General features: G+C 39.3%; 1 protein-coding gene across 4 annotated transcripts in view; it reads right to left on the bottom strand.

The window, feature by feature from the left end:
• The window catches only part of PPFIA1 (PTPRF interacting protein alpha 1), a 114471-nt gene that overhangs the window by 66041 nt on the left and 29338 nt on the right, over nucleotides 1-19092 (bottom strand). For all 4 annotated transcript variants that reach the window (XM_074997451.1, XM_074997452.1, XM_074997453.1 and 1 more), the window contains exons 3-11: nucleotides 15231-15332; nucleotides 12400-12564; nucleotides 8780-8854; nucleotides 8142-8243; nucleotides 7711-7932; nucleotides 6193-6339; nucleotides 3944-4078; nucleotides 2573-2656; nucleotides 1632-1763 (exon numbers count right to left, since the gene is read on the bottom strand). In XM_074997451.1, coding sequence (XP_074853552.1) covers nucleotides 1632-1763; nucleotides 2573-2656; nucleotides 3944-4078; nucleotides 6193-6339; nucleotides 7711-7932; nucleotides 8142-8243; nucleotides 8780-8854; nucleotides 12400-12564; nucleotides 15231-15332 — 1164 coding nt within the window. The remainder of the gene's footprint in view (nucleotides 1-1631; nucleotides 1764-2572; nucleotides 2657-3943; nucleotides 4079-6192; nucleotides 6340-7710; nucleotides 7933-8141; nucleotides 8244-8779; nucleotides 8855-12399; nucleotides 12565-15230; nucleotides 15333-19092) is intronic.

The following is a 19092-nucleotide window of genomic DNA, read 5'->3' as shown; positions in this document are numbered from 1 at the left end:
CATGGCAAAATTGTCCACTATGTCCTCCACATTTCCCATCCTCACTGTCATTCATGGCAGAAGGGTATTGATTACCTTGGCTATCTGGATCACAGCAGCCCCGACTATAGATCTGCCTACTCCAAACTGACTGCCTACTGATGGTACCTGTCCGGCATTGCAAGCTGCCACTGAGTTACTGCCACATACTTCTGAACTGTCAGAGTAGGTCTCATTGTGGCATTGCTGTGCTTTAGGGTGGGCGAAAACAATCTGCAAAGTTCCATGGAAGTGGCCTTAGGCATGAGGAAGTTTTGTAGCCACTGCTGATCATCCCATACTTGCGTAACAATGCAGCAGTGTCAGCTTGTTTTATGGCACCAGAACCAGCACTCCACTGTGTACAAAGCATCAAGTGTAGCCAGCATCTCCATGTTCCTCCTCTCCAGTATCTCACATTTGTGTGTGTCTGTGTCCTCCTCAGAGCCTTTATTGCTCTGACAGTTGCTTTTACTGTGGTATGTGCAGAGCCTAAAGTGTGAAGGGGCTCACAATACTTGCCACAACGGTCTGAAGCTCAACAGAGTCCATGGTAGCCTTTTAATGGCACTGCATGGACACCCAATAAAAAAGGGTGCAAAAACACTGTTTGCCATTGCTTTGGCGGGGGGGGGGGGCAGAGGGGAGTAGGACATAAGTGCAGTATGGAAGGCTGATGACATACATCCAAAATTACCAGTCGCACTGTTTTGTCCCATCAGACACTGGGAGCTTCACCCAGAACGCAAGAGGGAAGCAGGAACTGTGTGATAGGTACTTACAATGCATTGCTAGCAAAGTTGAAGCTGCCCACCCTAATGGGGACGTACTCCATTGACTTCAAGTGCCAGGGGGGACATGCACCCCTGACTTTACAAAATCACATACTAAAAAAATTGACCTTAACAATTTCAATAAAATCTCCTAATGTAGGCATAACCTGAGTGAAAAGGCCATGCAGACTGCAAAATGTCATAAGCTGAAAGCTGAGCTGAATTAGGAGGAAAAGAACAGATCCTTGGACAGAGGTCTGAAGTGTGCAACAACTGACCACAGAAACACTCCTTGTGCAAAGGATGATTTTTTTTTTTTTATAGTCAAGCAGACATTCCTGAGTGGGGAAAAATGATATTTCTGCTGACAAGACCACCGACATGATCCAGAAAACACTGAACTGGATAGGAAAGGAGTGATACAGAACACAAAAGGGAATTGAGAACTGAGTTCTGTTCCTGATCCTGTAACAGACTTGTATGATCCAAAGTGAACACCTCTATATGCTGAACACCAAAACACCCAAAGGCAAGCAAAAGAATCCTTAAATAAATTTTCCCTAGAAAGAATTAAATGTAGGACATAGAAAACATCCCTTAACAGGCATAGGTGTCTGTAGTTTTTTTGTTTTGTTTTGTTTTGTTTTTTTAAAAAAAAGAATCACCTATTTTCAAAAAGTTATGAAAGTAGTGTTTCTAAATTTGAAGTTATTTATTGGTAAAAGTTGTATTATTTAACTGCTAAAGTTACATGAATTAGGCTTGTATTGTAAAATCTCTAACAGACATATTGTTGAACATTTTAAGCTACTGTGGTCATCACATTTAATGATTTTCTACCTTATCTTCCAGAGCAGCCATCCTTTCCTTGAGATGAAGTTGAAGTCTTTCATTGGATTCAGACAGAAGTTTATCAACAGTATCTGATAAACGTTTATTATGTTCTTCATTCATCTTCTCTCTTTGTCTAGCCTAAATTATTTAGGAAGCATTGAAAGTATGATTAGCTATTGACATTTTCTATCCTATGAAACATTTGAAAAATGTCATTTAGAAATATCTCCAGGTTGTGAAAATTTTAAAGGTCACTACATCCCAACTCCTTATTTTCTCCAATGCAAGACACTATCCTCAAAAGGTTCACAATTAACAGATACGTTGATCATCCAAAGGCTTTCAGGAACACCTGAATCCTTCTGATAATCAGAAGTACCAAATTCGCATGCTTCTGAGAACTTACAGCAGGCGTGTCCAACCCGTGGGCCGCATGAGGCCCTGGACAGCTAGTAATGCGGCCCCACGAGATCGTAAACTTTTAACATTATTATGTGATTTATATACATTAACTATATTATATATTTTATATGCGGCCCAAGACAATTCCTCTTCACTCAATGCGGCCCAGGCAAACCGAAAGGTTGGACACCCATGACTTACAGTCTGGTGACTGAGTAGATTTCAAAGTCTGCAGCGCCCCAAGGCCTGATGAATCAACATGTCTACAGAAGATTGTGTATGTGCGCACGTGTATGCCTGTGTGTTATTACTTTTAAACATTTTGTTTCAAATTTCAGCTGGAAACTCATAGATCACAGTGAAATTCACTTAGTTTATTTAGGAGCAACAACAAGCAAACATCATAAATCCTCCAATCTCTCCTCAACTTTTAGCACCATACCACGTGGGACATAGATCAGCCCCGCTCCATTAGGGGCTACCATGCAAGAGATTATAGTTTTACTTTTCAGGATGGTTTCTACACCCCAAAAAAATTTTAATACCCTTTGCAGTTCCTGATTCTTCTCCTCCAGTTGTGCTTCCATCTGTCTTAATCGTTCTTCAATGTTGCCATGCCTCTCTTCAGCCTGTCAATTTGAAAACAAACTAATATTTAAACCTTTAAGAATGTACTCAACTCTCACGTGCTAACAATAAGTGTAACATGCCTTGGTATACAAGCTGCCATTTTTGTCAATTTGCAATGCAAAACAGTTTACTGCCTGAACCTAATGAGGATTTTTACATTAAATCATAATCAAATCGTTCCCCGACACCAGAATTTCATGGTTCAGCCGCTGCTAGCAACTGACTTTTTACCAGGAAAATTTACGTTCATGCTCCCAATGATGCAATAAATTTATAAATTCTAACACATAACTTCCTCTCTCCCTTAATTCACATTTGCCTGTGTTAGTAATCATGAAAAGCAGAAAATAGCAAGTAGAAAAACAAAGGTCCAATGTATGAATTCTACGTTCCTAAGTTTGGAGACAAGTTCCAACAGTTTAGAGTTCCTAGAAGACAAAGATTCAGACTACAAAGCCAGTAAAGGGATAGGAAAGACAACAAAAAATGAAAAGAGGACTTTAAAGACACCTGAAAAGTCCATTTATAGCTATCAAATATATTAAGATCCGCAGAAGCTTTTTAAGGACATAAAAAATAAACTGAAATTTTTAGGCTCATTATTTAAAAGACTCATCTCAGCCCTTGCTTAGACCTGGCTTATACCTAAAATTTGTGTCAATAACCACAATGTTCCAGGATATGACAGTTTACAACCTTGAGCTCCACAACTATGCTCACCTACCGTTCGTGCAGGATCAACGTGACTAGGTCGACAAAAGAACTCTTCCATTAATCTACCTACCACTGGCTAGAGGTGGATGACCTACAGAGATGCAAAAGACACTTCTTTGCTGCAGTGAACATCTACATGATATTACAGTGCCCAAAGTGCAGACTTTGTTTAAAAAAAAAAAAGGGAAGAAACTGCCTTCTTCCCTGCCAAGGCAAGTTGCTGTTTGTATTTTGACTCCCTGACCATGCTTTCTGAACTAAAGCATACATCAAAGGGGTAACAAATGCAGTAATTAAAACAGCAAAAGGAAAGGAAACACTTGTCACCATGAAACACACAAAGCTGGTAAAGCAAACTCCCAATAACAGAAAATACAGAAAGAGGAAGCCACTAGAAGCTCGTATTTTGAACACATACTACATAATTAAAAGAATGAACAAAGAAAGCACAGATTATACAAAATATTGTATTGATTCTATTGGAGGAAAAAAAACACTGAATAATGACTGAATAGAATTGCAATAGCTGAAATAGAAAAAAGTTTCTCCCACAATTCAATGCTAAGTCCCACCTTCGAAAGTGCTGCAACTCTCTGTGCCAGTTCAGCCTCCACTTCAGGTAAAGTCTCAGCTTTTCTCAAAGTCTGCTGCAACTTTTGCTCAGCCAATTCCAGTCGTTCCTGTAACTGTCGATTCTTATCTTCACTCTAAAGATTAAGAATGCAATAGTCACCATTTACAACTAAAATGGTAAACATTTGTGCCTTTATCAAATACTGGAATAGAAAGACAGCTAGCGTTTAATTAGACTTACGGAAAATTTCCCAGTCTTGATTTTACCTTTCAAACATAAAGAGAAAAGCAGCTTTCTAAACTAATTTATATAATTAAGTTTGTCATGTAAAAGTGCTTTTTCACTGAATTAGAAATTGAATTCTTTCATAAAACACATCCACAGCATGGGAACTATCATGGTGGCATTACTAAGGACTCCAATGTTAAGGTTACGCAGAGATTTGCGATGATAGTTGAGAATGCTTTCTTTTGATATTTAAGTAAAATTATTTTATATGAGCACTAAATGTAACACTTAACTTCCTGGCAAAGTAAAAAGTACACATGTTCAGTATTTTAGAAGTTAGGATTAAAAATAACTCAATGTTTCCTTCTGTTCCTTGGGCCCCCTGTCTTACATCACTTCAAAATATAATATAATTTAGTTGTGCACAAGAATCTCACATCTACTAGTTTTCTTTTAAAAAATAAGGTGATGAGCATTATTTGGTGCAACTATACTGTTTTTGTTTAAGCCAAAAGAAAGAGATGGATAAAATGTATTTTAAAAACAGAAATGGTGCCCACCAAAAGACAATAAAACTACAAAGCTTCAGCAATTAATGGCGTGTTTTGTATTCAAGCTTCTGTTCCCTGCCTCCTTCCTCAATCCCCAGATAATTCACACTCCTTCATTCTGTCATCTTTCAGATAGCCCCACTCATGTAAGTGCTTCCATTCCTAGACACCTAGCTAGAGTCCCACTACAGAACAAAGAGGAATATTTAAGGAGGGCCCAGTGGGGCACAGGATAGCCCCCACAGGGGACAGGATGGGAGAACAACCCAGCCCTTCTCCGTCACCAGCTCTTGCTCTGGCCTCTAGCTCCCAGCCTGGTCGCAGCTCCACTCCCAGCCCCATTTCCCTCGTCCACATTCCTGCCTCCCCACTGCAGTCCCAGTTCTCAGGGGCAGGGAGGCATAGACAGGAGTAAGGCGGGGGCTCAGTGTGGTTTTGTGACCCTGGGTTTAGAGACATGCATGTGTAGAGGGAGCAAGAATGAAAGGTTGATAGAGGCTCTATACCAGAAACAAGGATACAGACTAATCATTGTGGGGAGACAGGGAAAGAGGAAAACAGTCAAGTGTGAGGATTAATCAGTGGGATTGAAGAGTGATGCTAAGAAGAGAAGGACAACGGGACTCCATCCTTCTACCTTTATCCCACACTGACATCCTGTTAAACTTTCAAACAGTTTATAAAAAACAGAGATCGAAGCTATTCCAGCAAACCATGCAGTTCAGAGGCACTATGAAAGCTGCAGAACATGAAGAGGAGGTATAAAAAAGGATTGAGCATGGGGCAGCCCAGAAAACAAGCAGACACAGAGATGGAGGTTAACAAGTAGAGGATCTTAGAGGAGACTGACAAAAGGGGGAAATTTAAGCACTTTTTTAACATAATCTACTCCACTAATTCCAACATAGTTATAATTCACAAAATATTCAATATAGCACAAGATCCGTCAAGAGCGTACTTTCTTTGTCCTAAGCTTTATATGTTAAAATGTTTAAATTATTTTGTTGCTCACTAACAAATCAGAAGACCCCCACACAAAAAGCTAAAATTAGCTAAGAACATTTATCTACATTTATTTTCAACACAACCACTCAAAGTCTCCAATGAAAATTGCAACATCTTCGAAGCGAACATTAATGAACACTTTTCACAAACAATTTATCCAGTTATACAGACACCTCATCTCCACAACAAATTCTCTTTTAATTTCTATCATAAAATTGGAATTTCAATTCTTCAAAGAAACACAATTTTATCTACAGCTTTAACTTTGACCTCTGATTTCCACAGGCAACCATAATATGTTAGATTTATTTTTGAAAGTATGACTGCTGGTAAGATATCACTATAATCTTCAAGATGACTAGCTCACACTGGGTACTGGTAGTTTAAATATTACTAATTTTTATCAGCAATATATTCAACAGAAATTTCTTTATACGTTATTTTAATAGTTAAAAATGATTACCTGTCGGTGCATGGAGTCTTTATTAGCAATTTCATTTTCAAGTTTATCATTGAGGTCATGCACAGATGTGGCTTCACGCTGTGCAGCGAGGTAGCGTTTTTCAAGAGTTGTAATTCTCTCTTCCATGTCTTCCTTTTGGGCCATGGCCTGTGTTATGAGAAATATTTGTCAGACTAAAAAAGATAACCTTTGGTCCAGTAAAAGGTTTGAATTACTTAATACTCTAGCTAAATCAAGCTTCTTCTTCTTCTGTACAGCAAACTGAGTAAGTGTTGAAATATTTACTCAGAAGTACTGTTCTAGTAAATTATAAACTTATTTTAAAATTAAATAGGACCAGCAGTTAAGTAGTGAGTTATAGAATGCCTGTTATTTACTTCAGAATCTTTACAATACTACAGTAATTTTCCTTATGCATTGAGCTGAACTTGTGCACCTATGTTTTTCAACTTGGTTGCATGAAGTTTGTCTCAAATTCCTATTTGGTTGCTAAATAAAAAATGTGTCCTATTTTCAATGGCTTTGTGTATTCATAAATCCACTAAAGGTGTGCTTCAGGAGCTAAGTATCTTTAAAATCAGGATCTTCGTCTAGGTACCAATGTTATGGATATAAGAGACTAAATTTAGGAACTCAGGTTTGAATATGTGGGATTAGGATTTGACATCTTTCCCAGACTACCCATTTTTGCAGAGCACACAGCATTACTTAAATTTTCAGACTAAAATTTCTTTTAAAAAATGTATTCAGTGTTATCTTAATATTAAATCAGTTTAAAACAGTGGGTCTTATACGAAGTTCCATATATCAAAGAATCTCTGTGAGGATTACAATCTGTACTTTAAAAATCTTTGGAAAAAATACCATGTATTACATACTTTAGATATTACGAAGTTTAAAAACAAATTTAACATTATCTTAAGAAAAAAACTGACAAAAGTTAGAATAATATTTAGATACCCTTCTTCCTAGAACCTTGTTCTGAGAGCATTACAGATTCTTTCATCTTAAATTTACCAAATTTGTGTATTCATGAATTTCCAGTAGCACATCTATTCTGAAAAAAGCATAGATAAAACTCCACATCTTTTTATATCTCTGTGGACATAGAATATCACATTTTCCTTGAAGTAAGTCCAGACTCTAGCTGAAAAACAGAAGAATATGCTTTACAGCCCAGAGGGCAAAATGTAGGACACCTTCAAGAATGTCAATTTTCAAGTAATTAGTAACCACCACTTTAGCAAACAATTAACAGAAATGTAAATTTGAAGATACATAACTGAATACTACAACTTCAAGAAAATTAGCACTTAGGAATGAGCTAGGCAGTTAGGTAGAGCTCTAAAGAGGCACATGGATGCCTAAGTTCCCATCGATGGAGTGTTAAAATGAAATGTCATCTGCCTGAAGTCGAGACTTAAGTACCTATTGCCATGACAGACAAACAGCTTAGTACACCTGCCTAAATGGTCCACTTAGCTGAGACTACCAAGATGTTCACAGTTCATTCCTCACCTCTCGTACATCTCTTTGTAACTTTGTATTCATTTCTTCCGATTTTATTAAATCTTTTCTAGCTGTGTCAAGATCTTCTTCCAGCTCGGTTACTCTGCTAGAAAGAGCGGTGATACGTTCCTTCATTTGGCCTTGCTCGTTGGTCTGCTTGTCTATAATTTCTTGGAGTTCTATAACTTTAGCAAGATCTTCATCGTGGTTTGAAGAACCATCAGACAATCTCTATTTTATTTAAAAAAAAAAAAGGAAAACCCTTTACATTTCCACACTACACAGAGCTTTGAAATATATATTATATTGTTTCAATGCAACAAAGTTAGTTTGTACAGTTTATCACACCATAAAGTTGTAGTAATTACCTGGTGCTTTAATTATATTCTTAAAACTGAAAATACAAGACAAAAAAATTGCATCAGTGTTAAGAGCCTTACCTTCCCATTTGTGCTCAAAGTGTTCTCCTGATCATGATTTATATCCAGCCCTGCATCAGTTAATGTTCTTTTCTGATTGTTTTGCTCCTTCAGAATCATTAACTACAAACAAAAGTAAAAAAAAAACAAAAAACTGTAGTACTTTTCATATAAGCAATAGTTAATAATACAATGACCTAACGTTGAAGCAAATGAGCAAGCTTATAGTAATGAATTTTACTGACTTAATATTTAGAAAATTATTAATGATTTATAGAAGAGACTGATGTATGTATGGATGGGCAGGATGTAGTACAGGCAGCTAAAAACCCATTCGATGCCTGCTACACTACTGATGTTGGTCTTAAACCTAGGGGGTGGGGGGGGAGGGAGGACAGAGGAATCTGTGAACAGCAGAATAATCAGCTCACATGTATAGTTTCCTGTACAAATTTCTATCAACAAGAACTAAAGGGGGGAAAAAAAAACAAACTCACTCATTCAGTTAGGGATAACTTTAAAAAAAAATCTACAAGTAAAGAAAATAACAAAGAATCATCTATATATTCTAATATTTGGAAGAAGACTGATTTGATGGTATGGACTAAATTCTTCCATCCAGATATCCCACAAAATTTTATTTCACTATCAAGACCTACCTCTTTATGCGTAGTACCTAGTTCTTCTTCCAATAAACTACACCTTTCAAGTGCTACTCGTAATCTTTCCCTTACCTGAAAAATAAAGTCATCAATAACAATCTTACAGCTATCTGAGTACTTAGCAACTATGAACATACGACTGAAATTTTAAGTTCTTATAGGTATGTCTTCCCATTTGTGTAACTTCACCATCACTGACTCATAACTTTACATTTTGAAGTCTTAACTTGCATCACAGAAAGGATCTTCTAGAAAACTGACTGAGCTCTCTCGACCAACCGTTAATGGACACTTTTTCTAAAAATGAGATAGAACTTCTCCATGTGAGCAATGAACTTCATTTGCTGCTGCCTTTTAAAGCTAGACTGGAATTCTGTGCATCTGAAATATACCTCACCTTCAAAGAGCATTCAAACACCTGTAATTTCTGGCTTAAAGGAGAAGTTGGTGATTTCAATGTATAGAATTGTTAAGTCTATAAGAAACAATCATTTTATTATACACAAAAGCTACCTGGCAGTAGGGTTCACCTTAAGCTGTGACCATTTGCACAGCAGACCCCTATCGGGTAACAGGCCCAATGAACAGATAAACTTAGGGGATCCAGGATTCGCCTTTATCCAGCTTCTTCTTGTGTAATATTCTGGCTGGTAGTGGTAGGGGGTTAGAGAGATCCCGTTCCTCCCTTTTTATCCCTACTTTACTATCTTGAGCTCTTTTTTTCCCCTCTTTTCTATTATGCACACATGCACTCAATGTAAGGGAAAGGGTGTGAGAAACAGGGAAAGGAAACGTGGGGTGAAAGTTCAAATGAGAGGCAATGATGAATGAAGAGCAGGTGCAGATGAAGAGGTAGAATGAATGAATTTTCTGCATTAAGAAAATTTACACAAGTGTAACACCAGTACAAATAAGCTCCTCAAAAAGGTTTTAGTCTCTAAGGCATTGTCTACACTACAAACATTTGTCAGCAAAAGTTATGCCACTTTAACTAAAGCATGCTAGCTCCTTGCATCAGCAGAGTGCATCCACAAAAAAACCCAACTTGCATCAACACACACATCAACATACTGTGTAATTAGCTGCAGGCTGCTTTGGTAAGGGTTTGCAATGCCTCATGGGGCACACACAGCCTCATATAATGCATGTCTCAACCCCATCATGATGAGGCATCCTATTACAAGACTGTCAGCTGCTTTTCCAACTGAACGGTGTTGTGGGGGGAGAGCAGAGGAGAGAAAGATAATGCATCTGGGGGAAAGGGAAACAGCAGGATGACTGCTATGCTTTGGCAGGGAGAAGGTGGCATCCCCTCCCACATCAGCCACTCAGCATGCTCAGTATAGTAGTCCCTCCCAAAGCAGCCAGCTCTGCCTGCCTGCAGGTTTGATGTTCCTTCCCAGCTCTCCCACAACCACCGCAACTGCTGAGAGTGGCATCCTAAGCAACTTTGTGAGCTCTCTGGGCTGAGGAATGTCAAAGCAACACAGCAATCCCATCCTAACACCCCTTCCTTACTCATACCTCCCCACCAGCAGAGTGTCTGCCGCTGCGCTCCTAGTGCAGAACAGACAGGAGTTTTCCACCTGAACACTTTGCTCTTTGTTCCTCCAAGGAACAGCACTCAAAGATAGATGTGTAAGGGCAGAGGTGCATGGCTGCAGAGCAGCAGAGAATGAAGTAGTCACAGCAAGCATTGTGGGATACTAGTGGAAGCCAGTTTCTTTGACTAAATGGACAGCCCTGTGTAAACTGAGTCTGTCAATATAAAACTTTACCATGAAAAGCTTTATACCTCTCATTGAGTTAGTTTTATTTTGTCGATGTAATGGCAGAATTTTGCCACCATCAGAAGCTTTGTAGTAGGTACAGCTGTCAACTAAGGACAGCTTTTGCAGACAAATCTTTGTAGTGTGGTTAAACCCTCAGTATTCCCCAGATACAGTAAGACTCCTCAAACTTCAGAGCAGCCACTATCCAATCTTCTCTGCTCTTGCACTTGAAAGAGGAAACAGCTGCACACAAACTCTGACCAGGCAGAGAGTACAGAAAGACATAACAGATTTTCAGTAAGTTTTCTTTCGCTATTGACTGCACTGACTAAACTGGCAATTATCTTCTCCCTGACTCACTCACCAGTTCACTTAACTGCTTAGATTCTTACTTTCATCTGCCTAGTCTAGGCCAGGTGTAATAGCTCACCTTAAGTATGGTGCCATTCACTATGTTGCTACCAATTTCACTCAATTAACTGATTATATACTCAATTTACTGATTATATACCCAATTTACTGTCCCTGGAGCATGTGATTATTTACATAATTTTGTATTAGTGATTAGTAACAGAGACAGTATGAATCAGGTTACTTGTAACCATGCTGCACTGTTTATTGGTACTACTTTACCCTTTCTGCTCTCGTATCTAACTTTACTATTTCTCTGCATTACATTTTCCTCCTTTTTCTCTCCCTTCACCTTCCTACCTTCTTCCTATGTTACACCCATTAGCTTTTCTTTCTCCTGTTCTTCCTGTCCCATTCCACCACCACACAGAAATGATACCACTGCCTCTTTTTTGCCTTTTTCTATCTGCATCTGGTAACACCTACCCCAACTAGGTCTGTCTCCGTTCCTCCCTCAACCTCCCTTCCACCTTTTTTCTCCAGCCAATACCCAAATACCATCTCAAAAAAAAAAAAAGTCACTGCCATCCATAATAATCTCATCTCCCTTTTTACTAGCTTTCACATCCCTAAGTTCTCCTCCAGCACTGACAGATGCCAGCTTGTGTGTTCCCATTTCCTTAAATTCATTTAAATTCTTGCTGCACAATGGTCTTCCTGGTTTGTTGCTTCAATCACATCACCACTTTGCTTGTGTCCTTTTAGTGGTTTCCTTTTCCCACAGAATCAAGTACATGCTACTACTTTGATCTGAGGCTACAAAGGGCTTTAAATAATGTGACTGATCTGTATGTTCTCTTCAATCAGTGATGTCAGCTTCAACCGCCTGTGTCAAATTTTCAAGCATATATGTTTGTTTCTTCCCAAACCAATTCTTTTTCATGGGAACAGCAGCTTTAAAAATGCCATATAACCACATTACACTATCCTCCTTAAAACTCACCTATGCCAACACAACACAAAACACTTGGCAGTAGTAAGACTGCTGGTATGCTGCAACTGCTGCTTACCTTTCTGACCACAGCTATCAGCATTGTTACTTTATGCTCCCACTGTCTATTTGTTGTAACAACCTGTTGTCCATTGACTTCTACTCTGTGTACAGAGTAACCAATCATCAATAATATCCTTTTCTGTGTTAGTAAGTGTGAAAACCCCTTAGGTAGATACGTCATGTGAACCAAAACGGAGCTCTTTACAGTAATGCAGCTCATGTTGTTATATTAAATTGCATTGCTTTTGTCTTAATACAGTACATATACATTAGGAGTTTGTATAGACGTAACTCCATCCTTGTAATTACATTAGTGTGCATTTTCTTAAAGCATTGTCAGAGAACCTAACTTCTGAAATTTAGCTTAGGCAGTTATTCGTACCACACTTTGGTGGTGGCAATGAGGAGAAGACAAAGCATTAGCTGGCACATTCCATTACCTTTTCATCAAGGGCTTTGTGATGTTCAAACAGTGATTTCAGTGCTTTGAGAACTTCAACTTCACTAGAAACTCCTGCTGGAGATTGAGCCTGTCTCTTTACAACAGTCATCCTAAGGGACCGCTCATGTCTGGAGACTAGACATTCCAAATGTTCTAATAATAGCTGAAATAAAAACAAAAAAGTAGATGAGTGACTAAATGTTAATTCCGGTTTTGAATATCAGACTAGAATGACTCTAAAATATCAGGTTTGAGTTTAGAGCTTTAAAGCGAGGAGCCAATGTTCAATGTTAAATATACTGGTTTCTTATCCCTTTACATTTCAGTGGACTCTTTGTACAAACCTAATAAAATAGAAAGGGACCACTGTTCACCCATTTACACAGTATTCTTCCCCACATCTGGCCTCTACGTAAGATGGCAGATTTGGAAGACTCATTCTAATCTTTTGTTCAGATGAGACTTCAGATCACTGTCCGTTTCAAGTTTGGGAACTGCTTTCTAATGATCGGGGTTGTGAGAGCTATGTGGATCTCTACAACCTGCACTCCTACTCCACTAATTTAGAATCAGAGCACTGTGCTTCTGGGCAGAATATTCCAGGCTACACGCACAGACCTAACAGACAATCCTATATGGACACTTCCTCATATGAGACACAATTGTACCAGCAGTGAGAATCCACACAGAAACTACTCAAAGAAGAACTTACAAATTTTTATCTTTGCTCTTCAACTTAGTGTATAAGAGGAAGATATGCAGTTTGAAGAGAATTTCAATGTTAAATTAATTTCTTCAGTTAACTACATGTTCCTTCATGGTGGTTTAATGGGGTTTAGTGACCGTTTAAGGAAAAGAGGCATCTGAGGGGGATGGACTCCAGGTTACCTCATTTAAAGAGTCTCAAAAAGATAAGTGCTCCACTTAGGAAGAAACAATCAGTGTCACACATACAGAATGGGAAAGGACTGCCTAGGAATGAGTACAGCAGAAAGGGATCTGGGGGTTATAGTGGACCACAAGCTAAATATGAGTCAACAGTGTGATGCTGTTGCGAAAAAGGCAAACATGATTCTAGGATGCATCAACAGGTGTGCTGTGAACAAGACATGAGAAGTCATTCTCCCACTCTACTCTGTGCTGGTTAGGCCTCAGCTGGAGTATTGTGTCCAGTTCTGGGCACCGCAGTTCAGGAAGGATGTGGAGAAATTGGAGAGGGTCCAGAGGAGAGCAACGAGAATGATCAAAGGTCTAGAGAACATGACCTATGAAAAAAGGCTGAAAGAACTGGGCTTGTTTAGTTTGGAAAAGAGAAGATTGAGGGGGGACATGATAGCAGTTTTCAGGTATTTAAAAAGGGTGTCATAAGGCAGAGGGAGGGAACTTGTTCTTCCTTGCCTCTGAGGATAGAACAAGAGGCAATGGACTGAAATTGCAGCAGGGGAGGTTCAGGTTGGACATTAGGAAAAAGTTCCTAACTGTCAGGGTGATCAAACACTGGAACGAATTGCCAAGGGAAGTGGTAGAATCTCCATCACTGGCGCTATTTAAGAAGAGGTTAGATAGATGGCTTTCAGGGATGGTCTAGAAAGTGCTTGGTCCTGCCATGAGGGCAGGGGGCTGGACTCGATGGCCTCTCGAGGTCCCTTCCAGTCCTACTCTTCTATGATTCTATAAAGATCTAAGGGAGAAGTGGGACAGACATAAGGAGAGAAGAACTTCTCAGGGGAAGACAAACTTGGAGAGACTGTTTAAAGATCTAAAGCCAAAATTTTTGTAATACAGGTTGAACATCTTTAGTCCAGCACCCATGGGACCTGACCAGTGGGTGTCAAATGAGAGAAATTGTCAGACCACAGAGGTCAATATTGTCTCGCACATTGCCAATACTTTCACTGCTTATGGGGCTGTCAGAAGACACATGGGGTAAATTACATCTAAATAAGAGCCCAGAACACTGGGAGCCAGGACTGCTGTCTGTAAACAAACTTTGTGGAAACACAGGGAGCTTGGCCACACCCACAACAAGTGGTCATTCAGCTAACTAAAATGATGCCAGAGTATGGATATTGCCAGATGAGAATGTTTTGGACTAGAGAGGTTCAACCTGTACAGATGTCTGATTAGGCTGTAGGAAGCTACAATCATCCAACTACCGTAATCCCTCGATTTATGCGGAGGTTGTGTCCTGGGCAACCTCTGCATAACTCAAATTTTGCAAAAATGGGGGTATGGGGAGGGGGGCTGGGGAGACCCTACAGAATTACCCTGGCTGGAGCAATGGGCTGCTGGGGGATTTGGCAGGGGGCAGCCACGCAGCCCCCAGCTTCTCCCAGGTGGGAGGCACACAGCTGCTTGCGCAGTTGTTTCTGAAACAGCACCACAAACAGCTGTATGCCCGCCAAGGCTCTTGCAGCTGGGGGAGCCAGGGGCATGGTTTCAATTTGCACTTAACTTGTGTTAATGCAAGTTAAGTGCAAATCGAAATCACACTTCAACTGTACACAAAACAGAACCCAGGTAGGTAAGGGACAGCTCAGAAAGCTCCCTGTTCTCACTGTGTGAGGAACTGTCCTCACCCGGGAAGAACTGTTTGCTTGTTGACCTCTGCCAAACCCGGAGAGCTGGTACTGAGGTCATGAGACCTAGCAGGTTAAAAGACAGCACCACAGCACAAACACTTGTGGTACATTGAGGTAATTCCATTTTGCATGTGGTCTCGGTAGAATTAGACACAGGATTTTAACGGGCATGCCTGGAAGGAGGGAGAGACTGGCTGAGTGGTAAGCCAGCCAATAATCAATAGAAATTATCAGATAAGTAACTAACCCTTGTATTATTTCTTTCTGCTTTCAGTTCAGCAATTTCTTCTTCCCTTTCAAGGAGCTGTTCCCTGCATATATTAAGCTCTTTAGTAAGTGCTGCAAACTCCTGGAACAAAGCAAACAAACAATACATCAGTGGTAGTGTGCAACCCAATTATATGAATTATTGCCACAATAAATAGTTTAGTAAAGTTGTAAGCAATTATTTTTATTCAGCTCATCAAAGGAACACATTTATACATGGTGGGAGGTGCTGGGAGAAACAGTGCTCATGACTGGAACTCAAGACTCATGGATTTTCCTCGGTATGCCAATGATGTCTTCTGTGGCCTGAGTCGAGTCACTTCCATTATCTATGTTTTGATTTCCCTTTTGCTAAAAACCTTTTCAAGCCTAGCAAAATACATTTTTTTTTTTGAGAACCAGACATATACTAAGCTGAAAGCTTTAAGACAAAGCTATTCTGAGTTAAGCGAGACGTAAATGAAACCAAATGCCTTTGAAAGGACATCTTTGAAAGTACATATAACTTCATTCCTGAAATGTTAATGTGCGGCTAAATAACTTCTCTCAGTACAAAAGTTTCAGAGCCTAATTCTGTAAAGATACATGGGACAGGAAAAAAATAACTTCTCTGACATACCCCTATGGCAAATACTTTTGGGATTCCAGACCAGAGATAGTGCATAGATGAACTGCAGACCAAATCTGGACTGCCAGATGCTTCTGAATAGGTCAAGAAATATTCTTATATATTTACTGTTACCACAGTGTGAAAAATATTTCTCTGAGGCCTGAATCTTTACTATATCTTGACCAAGAAGTTTGTATCTTGCCAAAGAAAAATTAACTAACTCTGCATTAGAGTCCTGAAAGTCACTATGAAAACAATAGCAGTAACAAGGTCATCAATAACCAAAAATCCACGACTTCTACCTCCTCTCCCTCTTTAAAAGGAAAAAAAAATAAAAGATCTATTCATTGGAACAATCCAGCTTATTACTGGGTGTGCCGTTCAGATGGCTTTTTTAAGTCAATCATAAAAAAATGCTCAGCTTGATGAAAGAGAGAGTTCCCTTTAAAAAAATACAAAAAATTGATCTCTTTACTCTTGTTCCATGGCAATTAAATTCTTATTTTCCTTTTTCAAAACAGGAAAATTATAAAATTAATTAGGTCAGTTTAATACATCTAATGAAAATCCAATATTAAATACACAAACATAACAATGTATTTCAAATGTTGTTCATTCCAAGTTTTGTACATGAAGTAAAATCTTCTAATGATGCTAATATGGAGCGTTCACTAAAGCAAACATGTCCATACAAGTTCTTCATGAATAAAACATCAATGCAAAACAGAAAGCAGACAATCATACCTTCAATTCCATCACTAAAATGACAACAGGAGAAGAAAAAAAGAGCAGTTCTCAAGTAACTAAGTTATAACTATAGCAGAACCCCAAGATACATGCAGTCAAATTGCACGAATCCCAGCTTAATGCAACTCTGAGTGATGGTGATATAGCACCTGGCTCCAAGCTGCCCACCACTCAGGGGAGCTGGGAAAGTGCTGCACTGGTCAGTTTCCCTGCTCCTGGCAGTGGCAGCAGCTGAGAGCCTGACTGAGCAGCTGAGAGCCACTGCCAGGAGTAGGGGAACTTGACTTCCACAATCCCTGACAGGAGCCATTTCCTCGCTCCTGTCAGGGTCAGCAGGCTCCCCGCTCCTGTCAGGGGTGATGAGAATCAGGCTGCTGCCACCAACAGCAGCTGAGAAACTGACCAGCAGAGCAGCGCTGGTCAGTTTCCCATCTCCTGTGAGCACTGGGCAGCCCAGAGCCAGGCTCTTGGCTGCCCACCACTCACAGGAAACTGACCAGTGCTGCTGCACTGGTCAGTTTCCTAGCTCCCCCCCAAGCTATGCAAAATTTGACTTATGCAGGGTTGTGTAAGAATGCAACCTCTGTATAAGTCAGGGGGTCTACTGTATTAAAGTTGGCTGGAACCCAGAATTCTTGTTCCACAGAAACTTTTAAATTAAAAAAAAAAAGCGTGAAACAAAATAATAAAATGAAATTCTGAAGTTTCCTGAACAACAGGAATTCAAAAAATTATGTTTAGAAAGTCTAACTCTTCTTGTATCAACTTCTTCCAGACATTTCTAAGGATCCCTAAACATCCTGGTGCCAAAGAACTGGAAGGCTCAGGGATCCTAGGCTCCCAGGGCTTCTGGGGAGGCAAGGACAGAAGCACCAACAAACAATTGGTGCTGCATGTTCTGTTTAAGACAGCTGCGCTGCCACTATGATTTGGAGTAACACTGCCTCTCATCTCAAGAGTGAGGCCAGGAATACCCCACTTCCAGCACTTCCCAATGGTACCCCCTCCCCCTGTCCCCACTATCATCTCTTCTCTCTCCCCCCTCCGCCCCCAAGAGTGTCCTCTTTTTGGGAACCTGAAAGATGTTAACCCTAATCTCATTATGGAGAAAGATCAAGAAATACAGATATAGAAGACAAATTTATGACCAAAGATGTTTGTTTTGTTATGTTGACAGTGATTGGCCAAACCTTATAACCATGGAGGCAAAATGAAAAACTGGCAGTCTATTTAAAGTGGCTAGCCACACCCTCTCCCATCAGTGACTGACAAGTCTGGTTCTGCCTGTATAGCAGACATGCTGAGTACATTGGTTAATTGACTTTTGCACCTTGTACATTAAAGAGAATGCTAAGAATATAGGCAGAATAAACAGGGTAATGCAACATACCTGATCTGCCCTACACACTCTAAAACATGTGGCAAAACAGTAAGTAATAAAATGAAGGTTTATGCCAGATTTTCATAAAAGGATGTTCACGCTGCCATTCTAGTGTAATAGATTCTACCAGCTTTGTCCAATAGAATTTCCAGCGCTCGTATAAAACAACTCTCCTGCCACATGATGTTGTGGCTGGTTTCATAACAGAGAGAAGAAATCTTATCTCCACTATTGATGGGAGAACTTCACTAAATCTTTATTGTGATCATCGTCTTTCAAATTTCATTCTGTGAGCTTATATTGTGTTTAGAACAAAATGTGTGGTTTTTTGTTTTTATTTTGTTTTGTTTTTCTTACAGAAAAGAACTTCTAGAAATTTACATCTCTAGTACCTTAAGGGCAGAAAACATCTTAAAGTAGATAATAGCGGAAGGAAACGTGCCTTCAACTACTAGCTGAGTAGGGTTTGGGGGATTAAAATGTTACACAGAGCAGTCCTACCTACAGTAGAAATATGTTTGCATTCAGATTTTTCCTTAATTTCAAGGTTAAAAAAATGCACAGTAAAAAGGAATATTGTTGAAGAAGCTGGATATAAGGGTTTAAGAATGGAATGAGGGTATCAGAATATTTTTCCCTTAATCATTTAAAATAAAAACCTGTCTGAGATCTCTCAATACTGCAGATGAATTAGTCAATAATTAAATATAAGAATGCTTCATGCACGTTGGAGTAAATTACTAGTACCACAAACTAGTCACATTCATAACAAGAGCCAAGAGATTGACACACCCCATTTAAGGCTTCAAACAAAATTCTTAACAAAAAGTATTTAAACAGATGGTGGAAAATCCATCTAACCTTTCATACCAGCAGGACTATTACACAATTGCAAACGTTGTTTATCAAATTACCTATCTTCCTTACTTATTTAAATGACAGATCTAATTATGTTTAAAAGAAAGTTAAGCTATTTTTAAAATGCTACCCTTTTAATAGGCTGCTCCTTTAATTATTCTGAGCCAAAATAGTCAAAAGCACTCTAGCAAACTGTCAAGCTCACAATTCTGTAAATATCTGTTAATTTGGGGGAAAAAAAATCTG

This window comes from Carettochelys insculpta, chromosome 6 (assembly GCF_033958435.1).
Source record: "Carettochelys insculpta isolate YL-2023 chromosome 6, ASM3395843v1, whole genome shotgun sequence".
NCBI classification, from domain to species: domain Eukaryota; kingdom Metazoa; phylum Chordata; order Testudines; family Carettochelyidae; genus Carettochelys; species Carettochelys insculpta.
Note: the sequence above shows the minus strand (reverse complement) of the source record. Positions and strands in the feature narration are given on the sequence as shown.